The sequence below is a fragment of the Lacerta agilis genome, chromosome 3 (genome assembly GCF_009819535.1).
Source record: "Lacerta agilis isolate rLacAgi1 chromosome 3, rLacAgi1.pri, whole genome shotgun sequence".
In the NCBI taxonomy this organism is placed as follows: domain Eukaryota; kingdom Metazoa; phylum Chordata; class Lepidosauria; order Squamata; family Lacertidae; genus Lacerta; species Lacerta agilis.
The window spans coordinates 90,457,282-90,484,672 of NC_046314.1; the positions used below are offsets into that span (position 1 = coordinate 90,457,282).

General features: G+C 44.1%; 2 protein-coding genes across 3 annotated transcripts; one reads left to right on the forward strand and one right to left on the reverse strand.

The window, feature by feature from the left end:
• The first annotated feature begins 1,174 nt into the window (after positions 1-1,174).
• PFN3 (profilin 3) lies at positions 1,175-3,708 on the forward strand. The gene is made up of 2 exons (XM_033144738.1): positions 1,175-1,419; positions 3,126-3,708. Exon 2 carries the CDS (start codon positions 3,202-3,204, stop codon positions 3,613-3,615), a length of 414 nt encoding a protein of 137 aa, XP_033000629.1. The 5' UTR covers positions 1,175-1,419; positions 3,126-3,201; the 3' UTR covers positions 3,616-3,708.
• A 10,719-nt stretch (positions 3,709-14,427) lies between these two features.
• On the reverse strand, positions 14,428-26,000 carry C3H1orf115 (chromosome 3 C1orf115 homolog). 2 transcript variants are annotated; one of them, XM_033144739.1, is made up of 2 exons: positions 25,422-25,970; positions 14,428-14,676 (listed from the first exon to the last, which is right to left on the reverse strand). In XM_033144739.1, the coding sequence occupies exons 1-2, from the start codon at positions 25,704-25,706 to the stop codon at positions 14,557-14,559; spliced, it is 405 nt and encodes a 134-aa protein (XP_033000630.1). In that variant the 5' UTR covers positions 25,707-25,970; the 3' UTR covers positions 14,428-14,556. The 2 variants fall into 2 exon arrangements, with proteins under 2 accessions (XP_033000630.1, XP_033000631.1); XM_033144740.1 differs by lacking the exon at positions 14,428-14,676 and adding an exon at positions 22,232-22,495 and having other exon boundaries at positions 25,422-26,000.
• Between the last annotated feature and the right edge of the window lie 1,391 nt (positions 26,001-27,391).

Genomic DNA, 27,391 nt, shown 5'->3' on the forward strand with positions numbered 1-27,391 from the left:
AAATAAAATATCAACTATTTGAATTATTTTCCTCAGCTAGCCAAGTTTTCAATATGCATAATGCAGTTTACATTGATGAAATGGCCTAAAAACATAATTTGTCTCAGCACTGAGATTTAGCCAGGTTTGGTTCAATTCATGTATATTAAATGCCACCTTCTCGTTCATTTTTCAAATAATATTAGAACAGCTTCAGTGGGTCAGGCCAAGTACCATCTAGATTCAATAAGTGTAGCATTCTGATTCCGACTGTGCCAGCTGGGTAAGAACATTGGATTATCTGAAGAAGTGTGCATGCACATGAAAGCTCATACCAAGAACAAACTTAGTTGGTCTCTAAAGTGCTACTGGGAAGGATTTTATTTTTTATTTTGTTTTGCCTTATATCAAGTCATACTATTGGTTCATCTTACTCAGTGTTGCCTACTCTGACTGGCAGTTGCTCTCTAGGGTTTCAGGCAGGAGTCTTTCCCAGTCCTACTTGCAGTTGCTGTGGATTGAACCAGTATTCTTCTGCATGCAAAGAAAGTGCTTGGCTGAGCAACACATCTTCCCCAGTGCATCTGAATGCTCAGCTCATGATCAAAATATTGATGCAGCACTCCCAGTTCTCTGAATGGCCCTTCCAGATAAGGTGTGGTATCAGCACTGCTCATATCTGCAAGTCCCACCCCAAGCATCCACATGATGTCATCATCATCAAAATGCCAGCCCTATCTTTTTCTTTTACCTAGCTTTTGCCCCTACAGCAGACAAACCAATATGGCAACAGAGCCTGTTAAATCTCTGCAGTCACTGCTGGTGTTGAAGTTTGTTAGTTCCTTCTTTTAGTGGGTGGGTAGTTTCTAATGTGCCAAATGCACACACAGGAAAATCTGATTTGAATGATCCATTTGCAATATAAAGTCCCCATCCAGAAGCACACAAAAGTGTAATTGTATATGGTGTGAAATCCTCCCCCTTCCTCTGTCCTGAACCTACAGCAAATCAGCTTCATTAAGGAGACTTAAGGGCGGAAAGAAAATATATTTTTATTTATTTCCAATCACATAATGGAGGGTAGAGAAAATTCTACTTTAGGAGTGGTATGAGGTCATAATGGGTGACCAACTGCAGTTACAGATACTTCTGACATCACAGTGGATTCCTTGGCAACAGTTGGAGCATAAACACATAAACAATTGGTTTGTGAGCTCAAACTGCCTTTGGCTGGCTAAGCAAGGGTGGTATTTGATTAACTTTCCTGACATCTGAGCTTTGAGGTGTCCAGAGCCTTGATCCTGAACTCCCAACGAGCCCAGGATCTTGAGCTGGAACCTCAGGCTTGGGCTTGGTTTCAAGTCCTTATCTCAATTCCTTCCAGGCTTTCATCTCAATTTGCACCATTTCATCAGTACCCCACAGGCTGATGTTACAGAGGTACTGAGGGTGGATGGTTCTCATGTTTGGGGATATTGTATTCAGCTAGATCTGGAAAGGCTTGCACACTGCTTCAGAAAGAGCAAGTTCACAGTTTGGGGTGGGGGTGGGGTCTTCGCTCTGTCTTTAGAGACCCATGTCACCCTGTGTGGCATGGAGTGAATTTTACCAGCCAAGACTGACTCACCAGCTGTAACCACCGCTGGACAGTTTTGCAAAGGTTGCCCATGCTTTGGTAAACTCTCAGCTGAATTATTTCATTGTGCCATATGTGGGCTGCCTTCACAGACCTTTGGAGCTTTTGTTCAGAATACAGATGCTATAATTTTACTGGTACAGTTTGTCCAGATCCCATTTCTCAATTTTTTACATTCATTTTTAAGCTTCACTAGTCTTTTTCCAAGCTCTACACAACCTGGGACTCAAATACTTGAAGGTGTACCTACTCTCATATTGACCTGCCTTTATTCTAAGGTCATCTGCTGATGCTGTTCCCTAAAGCCTCATCCATTAGAGGAGAGGCAGATCTTAACCAGAGAGCAAACTTTTTTTGACTGTGCATCCCATTATAAAGTGCCCTTTCTAAAGAAGCTTCCCTGCTTCCAGTTTTTAGGTGCCAGGCAAAAACCATTTAACCACTTAAGATTTTAAGTACTCTTTGGGATTTTTAAAATTGTTTTTGGTATGCTGTTTTTATTATTCATTTGTTTTAGTGCACTAACCCCCCAACCAGGTGCATTCCAAATTTTTGTTGGACAACACCTTCCATCGCTCCTAGCCATTGACCATCCTTTGCTGAGGCTGATGGCAGTTGGAGTGCAACAACATCTGGAGCACACCACATTGCGGAAAGCTGTTTAGGAGTGCAACCCCTAACTCCAGCCGCTGCCCAGCAGGACTTAATGGAGCAGTGCATCTGCAGCTCTGCTGCACATGCCAGCCAGGGCATGGAAGGTGGAGAGCAGGCAAATTTCTGCACTAGCCTGGAGCCTAGCAGAGCTGGGTAGAGTGACAATGCACCCCATTCAACACCATACCCAGTGGCAAAGGAGTATGGTTTGCTTTCTTCTTCTTCTTTCTTTGGCGATCACTTGTAGCCCAGTAAGATTGTCTTCTATAAACACTGTTTTAACAATGAGTCTGTAAGTGACTTTGGAGGCCAATTCTGGACCCACACGCCCTTCCACAGTGGGGACATTGGTTCCTGGGCGGGAGTTGATCACGGTGTGGATTTGCCCAGTGTGCCTTCCTCTTAGCACATTTCTCCCTTGCGTTCCGAGTTCGAGTGTCTTCAAAGTCCATGACACCTTTGGTAAAGGCTGTTCTCCAATTGGAGCGCTCGCAGGCCAGTGTTTCCCAGTTGTCGGTGTTTATACTACATTTTTTAAAATTTGCCTTGAGACAGTCTTTAAATCTCTTTTGCTGACCACGATTACACTTTCCATTTTTAAGTTTGGAATAGAGTAGTTGCTTTGGAAGATGATAATCAGGCATCCGCACAACATGACCAGTCCAAGGAAGTTGATGTTGAAGAATCATTGCTTCAAGCCTTCAACACTGGGGATGCATTTTAACTTTCTGCCTGATATTGCTGTAAACTAATGTTGGAGTCAGGTGTTGTTGTTTTTTAAAGTAGTGGATACATTTTTTTAAATTGATGAATGTATATATTTATATATGTACTTTAAAAAATATTTTACCATTAGCTGGAAAACAATCCAGTCCTGAGACAAAGAAAAGGCAAAACATTTGTCAAAGAAGAATTGTGAGAGCCAAAGCAGGATGGGAGACTGGAAAGCCTACATCAATACAGTCCTGAAGGACAAAAACATTGAAGATGTAGCGATCGTGGGACATTCTGACAACAAATCTGTCTGGGCTTCGAAGCCAGGAGGCCTGCTGGCTGCCATCTCTCCCCAGGAAGTAGGAATAATTACTGGGCAGGACAGAAAGGCATTCCTGCAGACTGGGATCACCATAGCAGGGAAGAAGTGCAGCGTAATCCGAGACAACTTGCTAGTAGAGAAAGATGCTGTGATGGACACGAGAACCAAAGGTGGCGACAGCAGATCCATCTGTATTGGGAAGGGTGCCAAAGCGCTCATCTTTCTCATGGGCAAGAAGGGAGTCCATGGAGGGGCTCTGAATAAGAAGGTGCATGACTTGATAGCGAACATGAAAGCAAAAGGCAGCTAGAGCCAAGGATTTGTCTGGGTCACCTTCCTCCTGACTGATGAAACGTGGGGAAACTATTGCTGCTTTGAAATAAAAGGCATTTAGCAAACTCCATCCTGTTTCCTTGAGTTGTGAGGATGGGAAGGGCCATAGCTTAGTAGTAGAGCCTCTGCCTTGCATGTAGAAGATTCCAGGTTCAATCCCTAGCATCTCCTGCTCTTCCTCTGGCTCACATATCTGACTGGTGCTAAGGGGGCTGCAGGTTCTATCATGGGGAGAAAGATTGGTATTGGCTTCAGGTTTTGATGGGCCCTTCAGCAAGATGCCTTCAATGCGTCTACCTGTATACTCTGCTTCTCTCACTGTGGAGATGGTGACTGCTGGTATTGTGACTTGCTTCTGCACTGCAGACAAGTATGAATCCAGCAAATGGGAGACCCTTGTAATGCACATTTCTTGCAGTATTGATGCCATTGCAAGCATGCATGTTGCCAGGCATATAAACAGAAATCCATTGTTCAACCAATCACTGCAAGTAGTTTTTAAAAACATAGCACTTAATGGAGTAGCTAAAGGTGTGTGGGCATTTTTAGCCTTAGCATTCACTGGAACCGGGTGGGATGTGGGGTGGGGATCCTGAACACAGGAGGTGTCAAACTTTAGGCAACATACTGAATCGCATTACAACTTGACAGCTAACGGTTGTTGGCTCTTTGTGTGACAGCCTTTCAGAAATGTGAAGTACTATCATCTCTCACCAAGGTCACCAGCACTTTAGTGTTTCTTTTATGTTTCTAAGAATTTAAGAACCTTCCAGGACCAGGCCAAAAGCCTAACTAGTCCAGCATCCTTGTCTAAGATTCATGGAAGATAAGGCTATCAATGACTACTATATCAATGATGTGTCTCTAAATACCAGTTGCTGGGGATTATAAACAGGTGAGTCCTGTTCTGCTCATGTCCTGCTTGTGGGCTTCTCATAGGCATCTGGTTGGCCACTGTAAATATTTGGTTCTGGGTCTCAGCCAGAGTCCAGTTAGCATAAAGGTGATTCTACCAAGCTCAAAACCACAGGAGAGAAGAACAGAAAGATTCCTAATTGCAATAATTACTGGTGTGGGCATAGCAAATACCTCCCTTCTGCTTGCAGTATACCAGCCTTTTGGTTCATCTGCGGTTGACCTTCAGTTTGCCTTGGCTAAGTGCCTCTTGAAATCACAAAAAAAAATTGATCTTAAAAAGGAGTAGTACACAGCTAGAGTACATTCCTTTTATTTGCCTGAGATACAAATCTATTAAAGCAAATAGTCTCTAGTTAAATCTCAGATATAGAAATGTAATTCTTAAGAGTCCAACTTAATAATGCTCATGGTGAAAACCTTAACAGTTAACACAGCACAAGATAAGGTGAGGTTGGTGACAATTCCTTGTTAATAATAGCTGTCCTTTTGACAGGGAGCTATATTTTTAGAAGGTTTTTGTTCTGTTTTGTTTGGGGACCTGTGGCAGGAAATTAAAGAAAATAACAATGAACATAAACATATTTTCCCCCCAACAGGAGAGAGGTTGATGAAAACATCTACTCTACCATTTATATTCTCCAGGAGGAAAGCTTAGTGAGTCATGCACTTTAAGTGAGCGCAGTGTAGCTAAAGGAGAGGATGGAATTATTCTGGCAAATAATTAGCCAATGATAGGCTTAAAAATAGAGGCATTCATAATAAATGCCTGAAAGAAAAGAGCTATTTTGCAAAGCAGCAAGATAATGGGTCTCATCTGCAGTTGTCTCTCTCGGTAAGAAATCGCTTTCCAGGTACACCTATTTTCAAGAATGCATAATTAGTGTTACAAAAATTGCAGAGAGAGCAATAAGCAGCAGAGGACCGTTTACTGGCTGCACCGAAGGATAACCTATTCACAGCAAGATCAACCTCTTTGTGACTGTGCCATGGGTCAAGTTCTAACTCAAGGTGTGGGGTGGTGTCACTTCATTGTGTACTACCCTGCAAAGATGGTAGATCAGGATCTCCTGGTAAATTTCGGTATGAGTTGCAGTAGGGCAGCAAAGATTCCTGACTCCCACTAGTTCAGAAATGGCAATGACAAAATAACTCCCCCAACACCATAAAAAATACATTGCGGAAATAAATAAATAAAAAGTTATGTGGAAAGATTGTGCGCTCAGTTCAGTTCTGATACTGCAAGCAAATTATGGGGCTCTGAGTTCTTTCCTGTTAAATGTATGTCTTTTGCACCTGAATCATCAGGGATGGGGAACCTGTTGCCTCCAAATGTTGTCAGACTCCATTTCCCCTTCAGCCCCAGCCAGCATGGCCAGTGGTCAGGGATGATAGGAGTTGTAATCCAGCAGTGTTTGAAAAGCCACAGATTCCACATTCCAGCTGCAGAATATGAGTTTACATTGTTCATTCTTTAGAAGTCTAAACAACTGACCCAGAACATCCCTGAGAAATGAAGTCTAGAACTTGTTTACAATTATGTGCCTCATCCTGGCTTCCGTTTTCTTTTTAAAAAAGAGAAGCCTGGTTCATATTTTATTTTTTATTTTCTTATGTTTATATCCTGCCTTTCTTCTGTCATGGAACTCCAAGTTGGTGCAAAGGTACAGTTGTACCTTGGTTTTCGAACAACTTAACCCTCGAATGTTTTGGCTCCCGAATGCCGCAAACCCGGAAGTGACTGTTCTGGTTTGTGAACTATTTTTGGAAGTCAAACGTCCGATGCGGCTTCTGCGGTTTCCGATCGGCTGCAGGAGCTTCCTGCAGCCAATCAGAAGTTGCACTTTGGTTTTGGAACTCGAATCGCCTTCCAGAATGGATTCTGTTGGACTTCCAAGGTACAAATGTAGTTCCTAGGCCATCACCCATCCAAAACTTTCATCTCTCACCTGCTCTTTCAGCATACCTGGTTACCAGCCAAACTGCACCCACTCTGCCGTCTTGGAACTATGACAGAGCAATCTGCTGAGTCACATTATAAATGACTATGTACGTTCCAGGAACATGGTGATAGAAGTTACTGTTTTGAAGCCAATGTTTAGTTCAGCTTTCTTTCTGTTGTGATCTGTGCTTACTCTCTGTCTCTGTATTTCTGTCTCGAACCTTAAAATAAGATGTAATTTCTTTAAATAACTCTTGTAATTTGTAGTGCTCCTGATGTTTAGCCTGGGAATCCTAAAAAGGCACTGCTACACCCTCTAAGCTTTAAAGTACCTTGGTTTTACATTACAAGTAGTGTAATCCAATTCCTGTTTATGCAGAAGTATGTTACATTGTGTCTAACAGAGTCTAATCCCAGTACAGTAGATGTGTTTAAGGTTATAGCCTAAGTGGTTCAGTAAGTAATAAGGGTTGCAATCCTAAATATTACTTACTAGGGTAAACTTGCATAAAAGTGCACTGTTGGACATGCTCTGAGGCTGCGCACACATCATAAAGCATAAGATTTGTCCCAGAGAATCCTGGAAAGTGTAGTTTACCCCTCACAGAGGTACATTTCCCACCAGCCTTAACAAACTACAGTTCCCATGATTCTTTGGGGGGAAGCCACCTGCTTTAAATGGTGCCCATGCAGAAACTAGTCACTTAAATTTCTTGGTTTTGCTAGCATTCTAGCCCAGTTCCTGTGGGCACAAATGTACTTTCCCACTGATCAGTGGAGCAGTGATATCAATGCTTGAGCTTACATAAAGGTTTGTGTGCTATCTTCTATCAGGTATAAAATCAGCAGCAGCAGCAGCACTTATATGCTTTCCTTCATTATCAAAACTACCTCAGGGTGGTGTACAAAACATATCAAACCAACAAGACACACTAAGGTACAAAACAAATACATTAAAATGCACAGACACACACACACACACACACACAGAGAGAGAGAGAGAGAGAGAGAGAGAGAGAGAGAGAGAGAGAGATTTCAGAGGTTGGATGCCACTGCGAAAAAGGTTCATCGCCTGGTTGCCATGAGATCTAAAATGGGTTAGATGCACCAAGGCAAAATTAAACTTAATGGAGAGGACCATTAAATATGGGCTGGCCCAAGACATTCTGCTGCCTGAGACAGAATAGCAAATGGCAAACATACCAAGTAAAGTTGCATAGTACCACTTGCCACAAAAGGGAGAACAGCCTATGAGCACTCCCCCCTCCATTCCCTGGCGGTAAAAGGTACAATAATAATAAAGTCACTAACAGTTTGCTACCCTTTCACAATATCACAACCAGCTCCTGATGCAGCTGCCTCACTCTGTCTAATGGTAGCTCCAAAGTGTGTGTCTAATGCGCTTCCTTTTTAATGCCTTGTTGAAAAACAACTTTTCCTTATTCTCAGGAGAATTTGAATTCTTCACAGTAGAGGGCACTAAAGAACAGTCTTACGATGGAGGAATCCTAGTTTTCATAGGAATGCCTGTGCCTCTGTGACCAAGCATGCAAGCTGGACACGGTTGTTATGTGTAACATATGTTTCCAGTTAGGTGGAATTATGAGTCCAAATAGCTCAGAGATTGCTTTCTAAGTTCCCATTTTTAAATGTGCATTTTAGGTTCCTCAATTCTGCCATGCAAAAACTAGACTAACACAGCATGACTAAGGGAAGCCTTTCCAAATAGTGGGCTTGCTGCATGGCATAATAAACCTCTAGCAGTTTCTTATGGGGCAAGAGTCTTCATTTTGTGTAAGGCAATTTCTTTACCCTTTACAATAGTGTACTTGAATGCCTTAACCCACCATCTGTCCCACCTTCCTTTCACCGAATTAAGGATGACTTGCATGGGATTCCCAGGCAGTCTCTCTCTCCCATCCAGACACTGACCAAATCAAGACCTTCTTAACTTTAGCAAAGTTGCTGCATCTTGCGCCGTTGGAACCGAGCCTATAGATTTTATATAGCATGAAATTTGATGATGACGATGATGCAGAGAAACTTACAGTCAAGACACTGGTGTTCTGCAAAATGTGATCTAACAGGTAAAGATTATGGAGGAATTTGTATATTAAAGTATAAGTTATAAATAATAACAAAAAAATTGCTGTGTTCTCTTTGGTGTAAACACTGGTGTTGAAGCTCTTAATTTAGCGCAGCTGGGTGGTGATCCTTAAAGCCTTTCTCATTCTTAAAGCAGACTTTGGACTTTGACAAGCAAAGGATTAGTACTGGCTGATATGACCACACATTATATCATGCCTTTTTTGCAGGCACATTTTAAAGCAGGCACATCAAGGAAAATATTCACTGCAATTATAGTTTTTTTCTCACCAGGGAAGAACTCCAGGAAACCAAACTATTCCCATTATATCTACAAACTTTAAATAATAAAAAATGAGTTATAGTGTCAACAGTTTTTTTCCCCTTAACGTGTTACTTGTACCGATTCCTTTTAAGATTTTTGACAGCCTGCTATTTATTCCTATCAACATATTTCAGTGTGACAGCTGCCCACTTGCTATAATGTAATGCTGGAGCCCCACATACAAACAGTGATGGGGGAACTTAGATGGAGGTGCCAAGAATTTTGATAAAAATGCCCTGGGATACTGCCCACCTTGCAGAGATCAGCAGGGGATAGGGAACACATGAACTATAAAATAAGCAGTGCCACATCCTTGGCATATCTACACCCGTAGGCTTAATAGCTAACTTTGGAAAATGCAGTTCTGTGAAGGGGTCTAGGGATCTACAACACAAGATTCTTGATACCCTTACCAAACAGAAGCTGCTTGTTCTCTTTGGGAGTAAGCCATGATATTAAATGGCACAGATGTTTTAGATCATGGGTATACCATCTATTGATACACAGACACTCACAGCATGTTTTCTAATATATCCTTAGCATCATGGCAGGGGGAGGGGGATACATTCTTTAATTCTGACCCTCCATAAGTTGCTGGACTCCAATTGCCATGGAGTTCACAGAAGGTGCTTGAGTTGTAGTCCAGTAACACCTGGAGGGCCACAGGTTCCCTATCCCTGCTTTATTTAAAAATGATGGAAGACTAGATTTTTCTGGAGCAAAAATCAGACAACTATACAACCTTATCTGTGTAAAGGATCTCCTTCTTCCTCACTTTTGTCCAGTAACCAGGATTTTAGGTGCTTTATATAAATCATGAACTATACTAATTAGTCTAGAACTGTACTAATGAAGTCACAGCTGGAGGCAGTAATTGTGATGGCCTGGGAGTCAGACTCTGATGCTGAACCTGAGGGATCCCAGCCTGCACAGGATTCCCCGCCTCCAGAACCAGCTGAGCCGGGGCCAGGGCTTGAGCCTGAAGGATCCCCACCTGTGCTGGATCCCCAGGTGCAGGCATCAGCAGAGTCTGCTCTGGCTCCTGATGGGAAGGAGGACACATTGCCTGCAGGTGCTCCACTCCTAGCCTCTTCAGAGGAAGCTGAGACAGCCCCTAGGTCCAGAGGCTCAGGACAGAGAGGCGAAGAGAGCGAAGTGCTTTCAGGAGGAGTGCTCGCCTCCAGGCCAGGAGGAGAGGCGAGTCTCCGGAGGATTGGGGCCGCCCTAAGCATTTGGCCAGATAAAAGCCAGCCAGACCCAGCCCAAGTTGTGTGAGCAACTTAGTTGCAAGCGTATGCTCAACCTGCAACCTCGTGCCTGCACCTGCCTTGGACCTTGACCTGCTTCCTGCCTCGCTCCCCGCTGGACTGACCTCCTTTGGACCCCTAGACCCAGGACTGGACTTGGACCTCGCTTCACAGACAAACCCCTGGGGCCAGCACAGTAATACTTCTTGATACCAGTTCCTAGAATCCAGGGGGTGAGGGTGGGTGGGGATGCTCTTGTCCCTAGGCCCTGCTTGAGGGTTTCCTATAGGCATCTGGCTGGCCACTGGGAACAGGATGCTGAACTAGATGGGCCATTGGCCTGATCCAGCAGACTCTATTTACGTTCTTGACTGTCATCCAGCAGCAGCAGCACCATCAGGCTACAGCAGAAAGGGAAGCAAACTACCTCCATCAGCTCTACTAAGAAACTCCTTGCTTCCTCAGAACTGTTTCCATTCAAGCTGATCATTGTATGAATCTTGTAACTTCTAGAATCAATATCTGAGTTTGCTTGCTTTCCTCTTCCTCCCCGTCCCCTTTTTCAGCTGGAGAACTGAGTGAAAATGCTCTAAATTAATCAACAAATAAAGGTAAAGGACCCCTGGAAGGTTAAGTCCAGCCTTGTCCACAAGACAAGATTAATAGTAGAGAATGTTTTGAAAATCAAAAGCAGTTTACACACAAATTGCACTCTGGTTACATCTATTTAATTTATCTTAGTACATCAGCTTACTTTTTAGCAGTTTCATTAATATTAAGTAAAACAAAATAACAACCAGCTTTAAAGCATATTTCTTTAAAAAAGCAAGTATTCTTGAATGAATTCTGTAAAGCTCAGAAGGTATATATAAAACGTATCAAAATTAACTATTATCTAGGTAGAAATATATCATTTCGGGAATGCAAAGGCTTGATTCTTCTGTCAACACTGGACAAGATAATTCTTTAAATGGCAGCTTTCAGAGATTTCCATCCATAAGGTTAAACCTAGCAAGCCAGCTTAATGCTTTTTCCAGTGAGATATTCATCTGATCTCTTACTCTTGGTGCCTAGGGCATTCCAGGAAGATGAGTTTTATTAAACACCATGACAGATACTTCTGTCCTATACACACAGGCTGCTTGATTGTCTACAGCTGCTTTGACTGCAGCAAGATAAACCAGAGAGCTGAGCCAAGGCAACATCTAGAACCCGACAAATGGGGCAAATTTCTGCATGCCATACAGATGTCTTACACAACCCCCACCTGCTTTGTAATCCTAGGTGTAGCATTCTAGCCGCAAAGCAAGACTGCCGGAGCTACTTTCTATTCCTGCCCTGATTTCTCTGCCAAAAATGCCCTTGAGTGCCACATGAACTGCCCTAGACTAGTGAGGCTGTAAGGTGGCCCTTTGCACTACCAGTAGAACAAGAATTGTCATTTGCAATGCTGTCAGAAGCCACATAGTCCCAGGACAATCAGCTCATAAGGAGCCACCTTATAGTGAGATGGACCAACTGCTCATCCAGCTTGGTATTATTTATTTACACTGACTAGTGGTGGCTCTCCAAAGTTTCAGACATGGAGACTTTCCCAGCCTCTTCTGGAGATGCTGAAGAGTGAACCTAGGAGCTTCTGCATGCAATGCAGATGCCCTACCACTGAGTTACCTCCCTTCCCCTACAGCAGGGGTCGGCAGCTGGATCTGGTTGATGGGACAGAATGTTATCTCTCCCACCCCTCACAGGCCACGTTTGACAGACAGGTGGGGGATGCTCACTTATCAATCACCTGACATCATGGCACCAGGTGGCCTATTTTTGCCTGCAGGGGTCTTCAGGAGCATTTTGCGAGGGGCTTCACAAGACCCAAGTAGGACTTTGCAAGCACCACCCATCCGTGGTACCTCTAAACCCCCTTTCAGCTGAGCCAGGTCTTCATCTGCCCCACAACTGATGAAATATATGAAGTCAAGGGTATGGCGGGTGGGTGTGGCTTGGCCCAAATGGCCTTGGGGGCCATGAGAGGAGGTGCACCTAACTAGGCCTAAGTAGGCCTGTGGGCTGGAGATTCCTCACCCCTGACCTACAGTCACAGGTCAAGCAGGAGGTACAGAAGAAGAATGAAAGTCTACTGAGGAGTAGTGGTGGGGAAATGGCATAATAGAGCAGGTGTGGGGAACCTCTTTTGTAATGCTAGAACTCATGGACATACAATGAAGCTGAAAGTTGGAAAATTCAGGACATGTTTTTTTAAAAATAAACACATAAACTATGGCACTCCCTCGCAGTGATGGCCACCAATTTAGATGGGTTTGAAAGAGGATTAGATTCTTAATTCTCTGAAAGGGCTATAGATGGATACTAGCCATGACAGCTGTGCTCCGCCTCCATAGTTGGAGGCAGTAACACTTCCAAATACCAGTTGCTGGAGACCACAGGAGATGAGAGTACTCTTGGGCTCAGGTCTTGCTTGAGAGCTTCCCATAAGCAGCTTGGCTGGCCACTGTGACAACTGGATGGCCTGATCCAGCAGGATCACCTTATGGTCTCACATTCTAACCTGATGCTGCTGAACTACAACTCCCATAAACTCTTAGCTATTGAGACATGCTTGCTGAGGCTGATGGGAGTCATAATTCTGCCACATCTGAAGGGCCAAAGGTTTCCCACACCTTTAATAGAGGTTTATAAAAGTACACCTGAGGGCCGCAGTCTCTTCTGGGCAGCCTTCTGGGGGCTGCATGACAGCGGTAGGCAGGGCCAGAGGCAAAAGCAGGCAGAGCAATGAATGTAAATGTTACCTTTGTACCATAGGCTAGTTTATACACACGCCCCTGCCTCTATCCTCTATCCAGGCAAATGAAACTAATTATCTGTCCTCAAAAACACATTTCAGCCACTGAAGGTGGGCATGAGGCAAGGCTGGTGAAAGCGGGCATGGCTTGTATAAATGTTCCCTTCCCTTAAGAGAAATAAAAGCACTACCAGGGCCCGGCAACCCTGCCCACAGGGCTCTCACAATTATCCGGCTGAGAACCAGGACTCCCAAGGTATCTGTAACTGATTGCAGGATGCTTGGCTACGTGATGGGTCCAATGCAATAATGTCCTCAAGTTCTTATTTTGTTAAATAATTTCTCTTCCCAATTCCCCCTTTTCTTCCATCCTTTCTGGTCTTTGCCTGCTTCTGCTGTTGCTCCTGTGTGCTCTAACATGTAGACCAGGGGTGGGTAACCTGTGGCTCTGCAGATGCTGTTGGACTCCAATTCCCATCCTCCCCAGCCAGCATGGCCAGTGGTCAGGGATGATGGGAATTGTAGTCCAACAATATCCAGAAGTTCCCAATCCCTGATAGAGACATTCCACAGATGCAGCTTTTCCTGCCTCTGTAGAACACCAGCCCACCATGCAGCATTACTAAGGCCTGGCCAGAATTATGAAAACTCCCTCTGTCTGTTTTCCTTTTATGTGTCTCCTTTACCTGTAACTCTTCCTCCATTTCCTCCTACATGCTGTCCTTTTCTTTGTCTGCAGATTTTGCTTTTGTCAAGAACAGCCCGACTAATAGACGGCAGTACAGTCTGGTCCATTGGGCTGAATGAGGCACTACCGCACCAACTTCAGTTTACCCTCAGTCAACCTCCATCTCCCTGCCTTTTTTCAATTATAATTGGTCCAAAGGATGTAACTGGCTTTCAGCTTCCTCCTCCTTAGCTTGAGTGTTTCCTGTGCAGAACTCAGCAAGGAGGAGGATAGGGACAAAATTAGAATTAACTGACTTTGTCTATCATTGACCGTGGTTGTGCCTGTCATTGGCTCTGGCTCCACCTACTGTTGGCCTCCTGCCTTACACTCCAGCAGTCCCAGTGGAGACCAGTCACCACTGTTAGGCAAAGGCGGCTGCCTCAAGGGGTGAGGAATGGAGGTGAGGTGTTGAAGGACAGAGTTGTGCATGCCGCATAGTCTGCCCTATACCTCTCAGGCCTCATGTGTGGCAGGGGACACTGTCCTGCCACCAATGTTCATTCAACTGACAATCCAGTTGGAATTTGCACATGGAATGGGAGGCGGGATGCCATCCTTGCCTCATGCGGCCAAATGTCTTGGGCAAATCCTGCTGGTAGACACACAATTACTATATTTCTAAATCTAGCCCAGCTAATCAACGTTTTGTTCTTTTGGCCTTACTCATTCTTTTGATCAAAGCACTTGTCAGAGAACTACTCAAGTCCAGAGCAGCGAATGAGCCATCCCGAATGTTCAATCTGGTTTGTTTTTTTCTTTCTTTGTGCTGAGTTGGGAGACATTTCTGAAGACGAAGTTTCAGCGAAAGGGAAATTTGGCCAGGTGCTTCAACGACCGTTCCTTCCGTCTTCAACCCAAATGTGGCAGGCTGCAAGTCTTAACGAAACGCTGTAGCTATTGAAACAGCCACTCCAAGAGGAGACGAGTAGGCATTAGCTAATCCCTGCAGACCGAGTACCAGATAACGGCATCCTTTTTGCAGTGCTTTGCCCACATTCTAGAACAAAAGAACAGAGAACACTATTGAAGGGCAGGACATACTCAAGAAAGTGACAACATATACCCCATGTTTCCTCAAGGTGGCATACATGAGTCTCCCAACCTCTCAATTTTAATCTCACAACAACCCTGTAAGGTAGGTTAGTCAGAGAGAATGTGACTGGCCCAAGGTCACCCAGTGAACTTCATATCTGAGTTGAATTTTGAACCCCTGTCTTCCAGGTCCTGGTCCAACACTAACCATTACACCACACAGAGTATTACATTTCTTTTCAGCTGCAAAAATATTACTTGAGTGAGGCTCTGTTCTCACAATGCTTTTTGGTCGCAAGGTATAGGAAAGCCAGTCCAGTGTACTAGAAAGAGTGGTGTACTCTCTTGACTACACAAAAGCCTTTGACTATGTTGACCACAGCAAACTATGGCAAGTTCTTAAAGAAATGGGAGTGCCTGATCACCTCATCTGTCTCCTGAGAAATCTCTACATGGGACAAGAAGCTACAGTTAGAACTGGATATGGAACAACTGAGTGGTTCAGAATTGGGAAAGGAGTATGACAAGGCTGTATATTGTCTCCCTGCTTATTTAACATATGCAGAATTCATCATGTGAAAGGCCAGAATTAAGATTGCTAGAAGAAATATCAACAACCTCAAATATACAGATGACACAACTTTGATGGCAGAAAGTGAGGAGGAATTAAAGAACCTCTTAATGAGGGTGAAAGAGGAGAGCGCAAAATATAGTCTGAAGCTCAACATCAAAAAAACTAAGATCATGGCCACTGGTCCAATCACCTGGCAAATAGAAGGGGAAGAAATGGAGGCAGTGAAAGATTTTACTTTCCCGGACTCCATGATCACTGCAGATGGTGACAGCAGTCACGAAATTAAAAGACAGCTGCTTCTTGGGAGAAAAGTGATGACAAACTTAGACAGCACCTTAAAAAGCAGAGAATCACCTTGCCGACAAAGGTCCGTATGGTTAAAGCTATGGTTTTCCCAGTAGTGATGTATGAAAGTGAGAGCTGGAGGAGAAGAATGTATGCTTTTGGATTATGGAGCTGGAGGAGACTCTTGAGAGTCCCATGGACTGCAAGAAGATCAAACCTATCCATTCTTAAGGAAATCAGCCCTGAGTGCTCACTGGAAGGACAGATCCTGAAGCTGAGGCTCCAGTACTTTGGCCACCTCATGAGAAGAGAAGACTCCCTGGAAAAGACCCTGATGTTGGGAAAGATGGAGGGCACAGGAAGGGGACAACAGAGGACGAGATGGTTGGACAGTGTTATCGAAGCTACTAACATGAGTTTGACCAAACTGCAGGAGGCAGTGGAAGATCAGAAGTGCCTGGTGTGCTCTGGTCCATGGGGTCACGAAGAGTCGGACACGACTAAACGACTAAACAACAACAACAACGTCATCAGCTTTACAATATTTATTATTTTTGAATACTGGTGACCTTTGTGTTCACTTAAATTTTGTTGATTTTTTTTTTAGTAATTTATTGTAATGGTGTTCTACTTTTTATTAGGTATCATTGTTGCACTGCACTCTTTAGACTCTTTTTATGTAAATCTATCACTTTTTTGAAAAAGCCTATATTTAGATAGGTAAGGTTGTTGCCTTTATTTTATAACATAATAATAAGGAACAGAGGGTTGAAAAGACATTAAAAAGAACAAAAGGCAGCTCCCCCAGATTCATGCTGGGACAAATGAAACAAAACCCCACTGGAAGCTGAAGGCTGCTATGCTGTTGTTGCAAATACTTGGTACTGGAGGAGTGTATGAAACTCCCTGGAATTCAAGCTATTTCCTTTAGACTGAGATTGCCTCAAGTACTAAATTACAAAACACCAGCTATCTATCACCATGGGCTCATTCATCAGTTCATACTCAGGAAAAGCTTACTTGTGGATTGTTGGGTGAGTCTGAATACAGAATTGGTCATATCCACACTATACATTCAAAACACTAGGATACCACATTAATTATCAAAAGCTAATGCTATTCTAGGCTGCATAAACAGAACTATAGGGTCCTCATCAAGGGACGTAATAGTTCCGCTCCATTTCGCCTTGAGCATACTACTCCTGGGGAACTGTGTCCAGTTCTGGGCACCACAATTTAAGAAGGATATTGACAAGCTGGAACGTGTGCAGGAGGGCTACCAAGATTATCAAGGTCACCTTATGAGGAATTGTTGAGGGAGTTGGATATATTTAGCCTGGATAGGAGGAGACTGAGAGGAGATATAATAGCTATCTTCAAACATCTAAAAGGCTGTCACATGGAAGATGGAGCAAGCTTGCTTTCTTTTCTCTGGAGGGTGGGACCCAAACCAATGGCTTAAGTTATAAACAATGAGATTCCAACTAAACATTGGGAAGAACTTTCTGATGGTAAGAGCTGTTTGGCAGTGGAATGGACTCCCTTAGAAGGTGGTGTGTTTTCCTTCATTGGAGGTTTTTAAGAAGAGGTTGGATGGCCATCTGTCATGGATGTTTTAGCTGAGATTCCTGTATTGCAGGCGGTTGAACTAGTTGACCCTCAGGGTCCTTTCCAACTCTTCAATTCTATGAAGTGGCTAAATTTTGGCCCTTTGGTCCAAACTAATTCTAAAACTTGCTGCAGCAGCAAGCTTAAGGCAGGGCAGTGACTGAACTTGTGGCCCTCTAGTAGTTGGACTACAAATCCCATCATCCCTGACCACAGGCCATGTTGGTTGGGCTGATGGGAGTTGTAATCCAATATTATCTGGAAGGTTCAGGGTTCCTCATCTCTGTAATAAGGCTTACAAATGATTGCACAATCACACCTCTTTAAAATGCACTGGTGCAGCCAACTCCCTATCAAATGCTTAGAACTGTGTGAAGTCATTGGTGCAATAAATTCCTGTTCGAGAAAGAGAAGGACCTCTTTTGTTTCATTGGGCCTGGCAGAGATTGTGTCATAAAATGCTTGGACCTTAGCCAAAACAATGGAGCCCTGATTTGAGCAGGGTTCAAGGTACTTTCCAACACAAACAAACAGCATGACCTTTGTGTTAATTTCCTATACATGATGAAGCAATATTTAAGAGGCAGGTTGTGAAAGTCCCACCGAAACCTGTAGCAAATGACACAGACAACAATCATGGCCATCAAACTCCCTGTGTACACACACTATACCTTTAGATCACATTTGAAGCACATTTGCCCCCTCAAAGAATTATGGGCACTGCACTTTGTTAAGGGTTACTGGAATTGTAACTCTTTGAGGGGGTAAACTACACAATGCCCATAATTATTTGAGGAAAAGATTGTGTTTCAAATGTGCTTTAAAGGTGACATGACTGCTGCATGTTGGATCTTATATACAAGACTATCAGCACCAACACGTGAGCTAATCATCCTTTCAGTTGATCCATACAAGATATGAAATTTCCACAGACAACCTGATGCTTACTATTTTGTCCAGGGATAGGGAACCTATGGCCATTGTCCCTGACTGAATGACCTTGGACCAGTCACTTGGGCCAGAGTAACCTACTTCACAGGGTTGTTGTAAGGATAAAAGGGGAGAGAGTCATTTATATTCCAGTGAGTTCAAGGTGGCATACATGGCTCTCCCCACCTCTCCATTTTATCCTTGCAACCACCCTGTGAGGTAAATTAGGCTGGGAGACAGTGACTGGCCAAAGGTTACCCAGTGAGCTTCCTGGCTCAGTGGGGATTTGAACCCTGGTTTCCCAGGTCCTAGTCCAACATTCTAACCACTACACCACACTGGCCACCTTGACCTCCTTGCAGAAAAGGGTTGGTATGAGGAAAGGCTGGTAATTCCAATGGCGGAGCATCTGCTTTGTATGTAGAAGTTCCCAGGTTCAATCCCCAGCATCTCCAAGTAGTGCTGAAACCCTGGAGAGTCAATGTGCACTGAGCAAGATGGACCAATGATTTGATTCAGTATAAGGCAGCTTCCTGTGTTCTTAAAAGGACAGGTATACGTATAATAAATTAATAAATAGCAGAAGTAGTATTTTCAGTGGTAAAACTCTTGCAGTAAACCAGCAGCAAAGTGTTAATGCTGATGCAGTCGGACGCAGAACGGAAGGGAGGTCTATTATTTTATCTCTTTGCCTCTGTTGCAGAGGGTGGGAAACAAACCTCACACTTCTTGCTAATTGGAACATTGTCAAAGTAAGGATGCCAAGAGAAGAAATGCAGCACAAAGAGATGCAAAGCATCTGTCACGTGGATTAGCTTAGAGTATTTTACAGACTGAAATGGCAGGTCTCTCTTTTGATCTACAAGAATGCTGGCTTCAGCCAAGATAGGACTGGTTTCTTCTTAAAAGGGAAAGGAAAAAGGGGGGGGGAGGTGAAATCCAGCAGGCTCCTTCACTGGATTTAACTTGTTGTTTGTTTTTTTCAAAGACAATTCTGTTTGTGCTGCAAGAGCAGCCTTCTGCTACAAGAATTATCCAAAGAAGATTGCATGAACGTAAAGTTGTTATTACGTACTTATAAGTAGAGCCTGCAACAAAATGCTGCACTCTTTTTTTCAGGATTCCAACCACTCAATTTCCCCTTGTCCCCTCCCAACAGTCAACAGTCACCCAACCAGCATTTTGTAGCCACTGAGCAGCACTCTCAGTCCTCACTAGGTTCTTTGCAGGGAGGAGTGTCCTTCACCTTTTACCTAAGGATATATACCGGTAGACATTTAATTCTCAAACCTGGTTATTAACTCCCTCAAACCTGCTAAGAGGGTAAGAGGCCAGTGGCCCACACCCAACAACCAGATGCCCATGGGAAGCCCGAAAGCAGCACCTGGGCACAACAACACTATCCATCTTCTGCTGTTTCCCTGCTGCCAGCATTCAGAAGTATGCTGCCTCCACCAGTGGAGGTAACAGCACAGCCATCAGAGTTAGTAGCCAGTCACTGGTACCCCCTCTTGTTTTCTGTGTGCTGTTTTGCCTACATTCACAGCCTGGACACTGTAAACAGAGGAATGTATTATGGCTCACCCATCTGTCTACATGAAGTTTCATAAGGGAGAAAAAATCAGATCCCCTTTCCCAAGTAGTTTGCAATCTAAACAGGCAGCAGGGAAGATAAAATGGGGGTTGGAGAGAGAAGCAAATGTGTGAGCAAAAGCAGGTTTACACACTTAATACTTTGCTACAGGAAGATGGATTAAGAGGTTTTTTTAGCCTTGTAGAAAGACTTGGATTTTGAGGAGGGTGTTGAAGGGGTGGGGAAGACAGACAGGCGAGATTGAGAGAGAGAGAGAGAGAGAGAGAGAGAGAGAGAGAGAGAGAGAGATGGCACCACGTACATAGTCAGGGAGCAAGGAGAAAGTTTCACCCATACTGGGCAGCATAAGAGAATATGCAGCAGGAGACTCACTTGAAGGTGGCAAAGCTGAAGGTGTGGTCATAACAAAGAAACCAGGACTGGTGTGGTCTAGGGCAGTTAGGATCATCAGCACTATCCTAAACAAAGTAATCCATGCTCTGGTAACCTCCAGGCTAGATTACAGCAATGCACTCAATGTGGCTTTGAAGATGGTTTGGAGGCAGCAGCTGGTGCAAAATGCTTCAGTTGTTTGGAATCATGCAATACCGCTTCTGAAGAGTTTGCAGTAGCAACCTACATGCTACAAAGCCCAAATCAAGGTTTTAATGCTTCCCTGAATGAGTTAGGACCCAGTTATCTAAAGAAGCACTTCCCTTGGCGTTGTCCTGCCTGGGCATTTAAGGTTTGTCAGGAAGGTCCTTCTTGTCATTCCATCATGAAGCAAAACCTTAGGTGCTTTAGCTTGAGACAGGGCCTTTTCAGTGATGGCACCTTGAATATGACATGTTCTTCCCTCGAGGCATGATTGGCACCAACATGGTTCAACTATTGGCACCAGCTGAACAAACGCATCAGAAGGATGTTGAGATATTGAGCTACCTGGTACAGATACAGGTAAGCTTATTTGACGGCAGTGGCGGAGCTTCATGCTCCGGAACCGGGGGGCGGAGAGCAGGCGGGGCCGGGACTGGCGTGCGTCCTAGGGGCGGAGCATGCCACATGCGAGAGCGTGGCGCCCAGCACAGGTGGGGGAACAACCGCGATGGCACCCCACCGGGATCATGTTGCCAGGGGTGGTGCTGTCCCCTTGCACTCCTCTTCCTCCGCCAGTGCTTGAGGGATCCTCTTATCCCATATATGCCCATTCAGCCACTTGGATTTGATGAACTAGCGCTTTTACAAGCACCACAAAATATTGGTCCTGCACTGGTAGGGAACTGAATTTTCAGCAGCACTTTTTGAACTCCTTGCCCATTGATATTAGGCAGGTGCCTTCATTGTATTGTTTTTAGTGCCTGCTGAACTATTTGTTGCTTAGGCAAGCCCACCCACATATGTAAGGTTGTCATGCATTTTAATAGACTTTTTTTAAAAGGTATATTTCAAACCACTGATTTTATGTATACTTCAATTTTTGAAGCCAGCTTGTCTTTAACTTCTGCTTTTATTGATAATTATAATGTAATTATAATGTAATTATCTAACCATGCCCTTCCTCCAAAGGGAAGTAAACCAATGAGAGGTTTTGACAAGAGGAATACATATTTTATAAATTTATATAAAAATAAATAAATAAATAATACTATTCAGGCTTGAGATAGTTTTATTGACTAGTTTTGTATTGTTTTTATCTGAATGTGACCCTCCTTGAGTTTGCTTTTTAGTGAAGGAAGTGATACAAAATTTTCTAAGTAACTAAAACAAAATGGAATTAAAAACAATAAACTTTTAGTGTACAAATTTAAACAACTGATTGCATTCAGGATAGCACAGTTACAAGGAAAATCAACATTATTGTCTCCTGCCACTTTGTCTCCTGATACACACATGCATATATAGGATCCACCCTATTCTTTTTATTGTAATTTGTTTTAACAGATTTTAAAATTGTGTTTTTATATTGTTGTGACACAAACTGGTGAAAGGCAGGTAAGGAATCAAATTGCTACTAATAATTTGATTATAATAAGAATTTTGGTTTCAGCATTTATTAGACCCTTTTCTTCTTTAATGAGAAGAAGAAGAGGAGGAGTTTGGATTTGATATCCTGCTTTTCACTACCCGAAGGAGTCTCAAAGCGGCTAACATTCTCCTTTCCCTTCCTCCCCCACAACAAACACTCTGTGAGGTGAGTGGGGCTGAGAGACTTCAGAGAAGTGTGACTAGCCCAAGGTCACCCAGCAGCTGCATGTGGAGGAGCGGAGACATGAACCAGGTTCCCCAGATTACAAGTCGAGTCTACCGCTCTTAACCACTACACCATACTGGCTCTCTTTTAAAGAGTGTTGCTGTCAACTATCTAAGACCAGCTGCTGCATAAATTATAACAAAATTAACTGTTATTAATTATGAAGAAAGACAAGAATTCAGCTTTCCTAATCAGGCATCTGAAAAGTAAGAAGCTAAGCTTTTAATAATCAAAACTTGAAATGAAATAAGCTAAATGATTTTTTTATTATTAATCTACATTTTTAGAGAATATTGAAAACAGCTCATATGCAAGATGCCACTGTGTCATACATCCTGCCAGATTTTCACTGGAGCATCAACCAAGAGAAAATTATGGCTATCTTTCATTGATACACAATTGCTACACCATTGCGTTTTTGATTATCTCTTTTGTACCTACGACCACCCAATTCAGATTTGTAACCAAGTCTCATCACAGTGATTTGCCAAAGGCAATTTTATATAGTTGCACTTGATTCAGTAATTTCCACAGCATGTACTTTGCAGGTTTTCTTTTTCATCCTGATAGGAAGTGTGCAAAACAGAGCAGTTATTTTATCAGCCAAGCCATTGAAAATCTACCATAATGTTTTAGCCAGTTGACTAAGTTTCTGGTTTATTTCTTCATATGTTTTTGTTTTTATTTTTTGCCTCAGTTTTTATTGTTTGGTTTAATATTGAATGGATATTTGTATTTTGCATACAACTCAATGAAATCTATATATGGATGAAGATTTGCCTCTTTCAATACTTTCAACCATTATTCTAGTTACAGGTAGGTAGCCGTGTTGGTCTGCTGTAGTCGAAACAAAATTTAAAAAATTCCTTCCAGTAGCACCTTAGAGACCAACTAAGTTTGTTATTGGTATGAGCTTTCATTTGCATGCACACTTCTTCAGATACAGTGGTACCTCGGGTTATAGACACTTCAGGTTACAGACGTTTCAGGTTACAGACTCTGCTAACCCAGAAATAGTACCTTGGGTTAAGAACTTTGCTTCAGGATGAGAACAGAAATCGTTCGGTGGCAGCGGGAGGCCCCATTAGCTAAAGTGGTACCTCAGGTTAAGAACAGTTTCAGGTTAAGAACGGACCTCTGGAACGAATTAAGTTCTTAACCCGAGGTACCACTGTACACTGAAATAGAAGTCACCATACCCTTATACCATATATGGTGAGAGGGTGGGGAGGAGTATTACTCAGAAGGGTGGTGGGAATGGGTGACTGGCTGATAGGTGTGGTAAACCTGTTGACGACTGTCCCCACCCTCTCACTATATATAAGGGTCTGGTGACTTCTGTTTCAGTGTATCTGAAGAAGTGTGCATGCTACTGGAAGGAATTTTTAAATTTTGTTTTAACCATTATGGGATTCTTAACTTAGTCCTCATCCAACTCCAATGTGGAGTGCTGGTTTTAACTTACAAAGCCCTAAGAGATGGGCAGGGAACCTGTGGCTCTGCAGATACGGTTGGGTTACAACTGCTTTCATCCCTGGCCTCTGGCCACACTGGGGCTGATGAGAATTGGAATCCAATAACAACTGGAGAGCAACGAAGTACCTTAAGAACCCCCTCTCACTCATGACCTTGCTCTTAGATGAGCATCAGAGATCCTCCTCCTTCCAAGGAAGTATAACAGAAAAGACGGTCTTTTCCACTGAAGTACATAGTTTATGAAACTCCTTCCCCTGACCACCCTCATTATTGTCTTTTTGATTTCAGGTCAAAATATTTTTTTTATTTGCACAGGCTGTTGTGCTGAAACCTTAATATGACAAGGGAAGAAATTTCACTTCACTGTATTGATAGTGAATGTAGAGAGTGGTTGTTAGTTTGCATGACTTAATCTGGGTTTGGGATATCTTTTAGCCACAAACAAACATCAGGCCTCTCTGTGTGTGCATTTTAACACAAAAAGTCTATTTATCTCCATGGTCCTTTTTTAAAGGTAAAGGTAAAGGGACCCCTGACCATAAGGTCCAGTCGTATCCGACTCTGGGGTTGCGGCGCTCATCTCACGTCATGTGGCCAGCATGACAAAGCCGCTTCTGGCAAACCAGAACAGCACATGGAAACGCCGTTTACCTTCCTGCCGGAGCAGTACCTATTTATCTACTTGCACTTTGACGTGCTTTCGAACTGCTAGGTGGGCAGGGATTCGAACCGCCAACCTTCTGATCAGCAAGCCCTAGACTCTGTGGTTTAACCCACAGCGCCACCTGGGTCCTTTTATAAAACCACATAAAACCAGTGTTCCACAGTTGCTACAAAATTATCTTTCCTAATTAGAGCAATAGACAGCAAAACCAACCCAGATCCATTTTTGTCTTGCGAAAGCCCCACTCGGACTATGTGGTTTCTCAAAGGATTCTTCCCCAAATCCCTGCACTGAGCAAACTAGATGACCTCCAAGATCCCGTCCAACTTCAACATCCTACAGTCCTTCAAAAGCAGGTGGCTTCAGACTTACAATGAACATGTACACAAGGATGTCAACAACTGGGACTGTTGCTATGACCTCTGAAAGCGAGAAAGGGCGGTGTTGGATCACTGTACAGAAGACCTTACGAAATGCTGAGAGAACTGAACTGAGCACCATCCTAGACCCTCCACATGTTCTGTAGGAGTCATTTGAATAGAAAGGCTAAGCATATATCCTTGTGCACAAGGCTAGCCCAAGACATTTTGGCACCTGAGGAAAACAAGTGCTTTCACACCCAAGCCCACCCGGGAAGAAGGAGTGAGCGAAGATCTGCATCAGTAACAAAGGAGGAATAGAGATCTACATCGGGATCTGCTCCGCCCATGGGTCCTGCCACCTGAGGCCAGGGGTACGAACTTGAATAAAATATTGGGGGAGCCCAGGTAAGTCCTGCCCCATATAATAGATTGCATGACATGGCACATGCACGCCATGTGGATGGCAATAAGCATCAACTCAGGGGGCCCCTGGCCCCCTCAATTTTTTTTGGGGGGGGGGGTAAGGGACCTCCACCCCTAGGAGTTGGCTCCTGTGCCTGAGGCGGTTGCCTCACTTAGCCAGCTTCCTGGATGGGCCGGCTCTGCTTGCACACCCCTTAGACCAAATATCCCACATTCCCGCAACCTAATTCGATTTCGTATTGAAAAGGTGCTTATGTCGCGGTTGGGTGAGATCCAGTTTTTTTTACCACTCTGTCAACAAGGTCGCGAGTGCTAGTGAAGTGTGGCGAAGCCATTTCCAGTTCAACAATCCGATACGTCCAGAAGTCCCCCAGCTCTTTTTAAATATTTGTTTTATTCTATATGACCGAAGTCTGCCCTTATCCTATCCGATAGCCGGGGCGCTGAGGCTGGGCGCTGACCCCCGAATAACGGAACTGCGCGCGATGATCCGCAGAGCGCGCAGGGCCTCGGGGCGCACGAAGCGGCTGAGGCGCCCCTTGTCCCGCCGCCCTCGCCGCCTACCTTGCCGTATTTCTTGAGCTTCCTCCTGCGCTTCTTGCTCTTGCGCTCGGCTTTGGGCTGCTGCTCGTCTCCCGCCCCGCCGAGAGGCTCGTACTTGTCCGGGAGGACGGCGAAGGCGACTTTCTTGGAGGCGCAGCCGGACTCCTCCTCAGCTTGGCCGCTTGGGGCTGTTTGCCTCCTCTCCTCCTCCTCTTCTTCTTCCTCGTCCTTTTCCAGGATAGAGATTTCGTCCTCCGCAGGCCCCCGCCGGGGGTAGTTTGCTCTCCGGGTCCCCCCGACGGTCATCGCGCCCGGAGGTCGCTCCGCGGGGAATCCGCAGGCGGCGCTGGGGAAAAGCCTAAGGCACCTTTGCTCCCTTCCCTCAGCCGAGCGCGCAGGAGGAGATCCGCGCGCCGAGCCGGCAGGAGGGAAGTAACAGGTGGCGCTCAAGGGACACTTTCACATAGGCGGCGCCAGCGCCAAGGCCGCAGCCTGCCCTCCCTGTGTCCCACAAAAGGGCAGCGGGCGGGGAGAGTCTGCTTCCTGAGGCTTGGCAGCTGATCCAAGAAGTCCAACATCCTGTGCCAAACGGCGCTGTTGACAACACACACACACACACCCATTTCCAGGGCTTCCTGTTGCACCAAGCACTTCACATACCAATGCACAATAGCCGTGATTGGTAGGCTCAGGCAGGAAAAACAATGGCATTGTGTGCGACTGAACTCTCTCTCTAAAAAAAAGTGCTGCCTCAATAGGAGGAGAAGGGCGATTTCCTCCCCGGGATATTTGATCTATTGGCTTCTTCTGAAGTTTCAAGCAATAAAGCAGATGGGACTTCACAGTTGATTTGGAAAAGTTTTCCCTGTCATCTTCTGATTCTCCTCTTCCGCTTCCAGACCCAATAAAGTGTGAGGCCTACTTGCAGTGTGAGGCATTTCGCCACAGCTCAGTGGGACAGGATCTGGTCCTAGGTTCAATCAGTGACCTCTAGGTAGGGCTGGAGTGTCCTCGTCCCCTGCCTTAAATCCGGGACAACTGCTTTCAGGCTTCCCATAATCATGTTCTTGGCCACTATGAGATGCTGGACTAGATGGGCTATTGGCCTGATCCAGCAGACTCTTTTTATGCTCTTGATTCATAAGCCCTATGCAAGCATTCTTTGAAATCAAGTTCACATAATGCATGTGGTGGCCTGGCCCCCATGTCTCCATTGTTACCCCTGACCTTATCTCATTCACCAGGACAGCCAGAAGTAGGTTTTGAGCATATTTAGGTCCAGAAACTTTGAATCCAAAGTGAGTCCAGGTCTGCAGGCATATTGCCTCTGCAAGAGAAACCAAGATCATTTTTTTTTAGTTTAATGATATAAACCTTCCAGTACTTAATCTTCACTAAACACTTCACTACACATCCATAAACCAGTTACATGAAATGATCACTTCCTCCCCCTATTTTATGCTATTTCATCTTTAGTTCAGTAGCTCTTTGGTAGGAATTCATTAATAAGCTTAACTTGTTTTCATTTGATGTCGCTACTAAAGTAATTCCCCAAGTAATTAAGAATTTTACCATGCCTCACTGTCCAAGTGCTGTACTAGAAGTGTTCTTTTAATTACTAAGATATTGGGAATTATATACATTTTCCTCCAGCAGGAGCTGTCATAAAGAAGCTAATCTTTCTCCCCCACCCCCCAAATCTCATTTTATTCTGCATTACTGGTTTCTAAGACTCTATGCGAGAAAAAAGCACATTAATTCTGAGGCTGAATAAAAATTAAGGGTCAAACTTTGGCTTAGCAACATGGTTTTTTGGGGTGGGGGTGGGGAGGGAATCTATCATTGTAAATATAATTAAAGGGCACAGCTGGCCAGCAGAGTCCCAAAAGGAGAATCACCAAACCTGTGCATCAAATTAATAGATTGATCATCTAGCACACAATAATCTCTTCACAGCTGTACCACCTCTTGGAAGAATGGAGTAGAGGCAG

Excerpts from the sequence above, each read along its gene's own strand:
- C3H1orf115 (XM_033144739.1), bottom strand. The coding sequence starts at position 25,706 with ATGACCGTCGGGGGGACCCGGAGAGCAAACTACCCCCGGCGGGGGCCT. Across the intron at positions 14,677-25,421 it reads AGCTCAAGAAATACGGCAAG|AATGTGGGCAAAGCACTGCA; the intron begins GTAGGCGGCGAG and ends CTTTTGTTCTAG.
- PFN3 (XM_033144738.1), top strand. The coding sequence starts at position 3,202 with ATGGGAGACTGGAAAGCCTACATCAATACAGTCCTGAAGGACAAAAAC.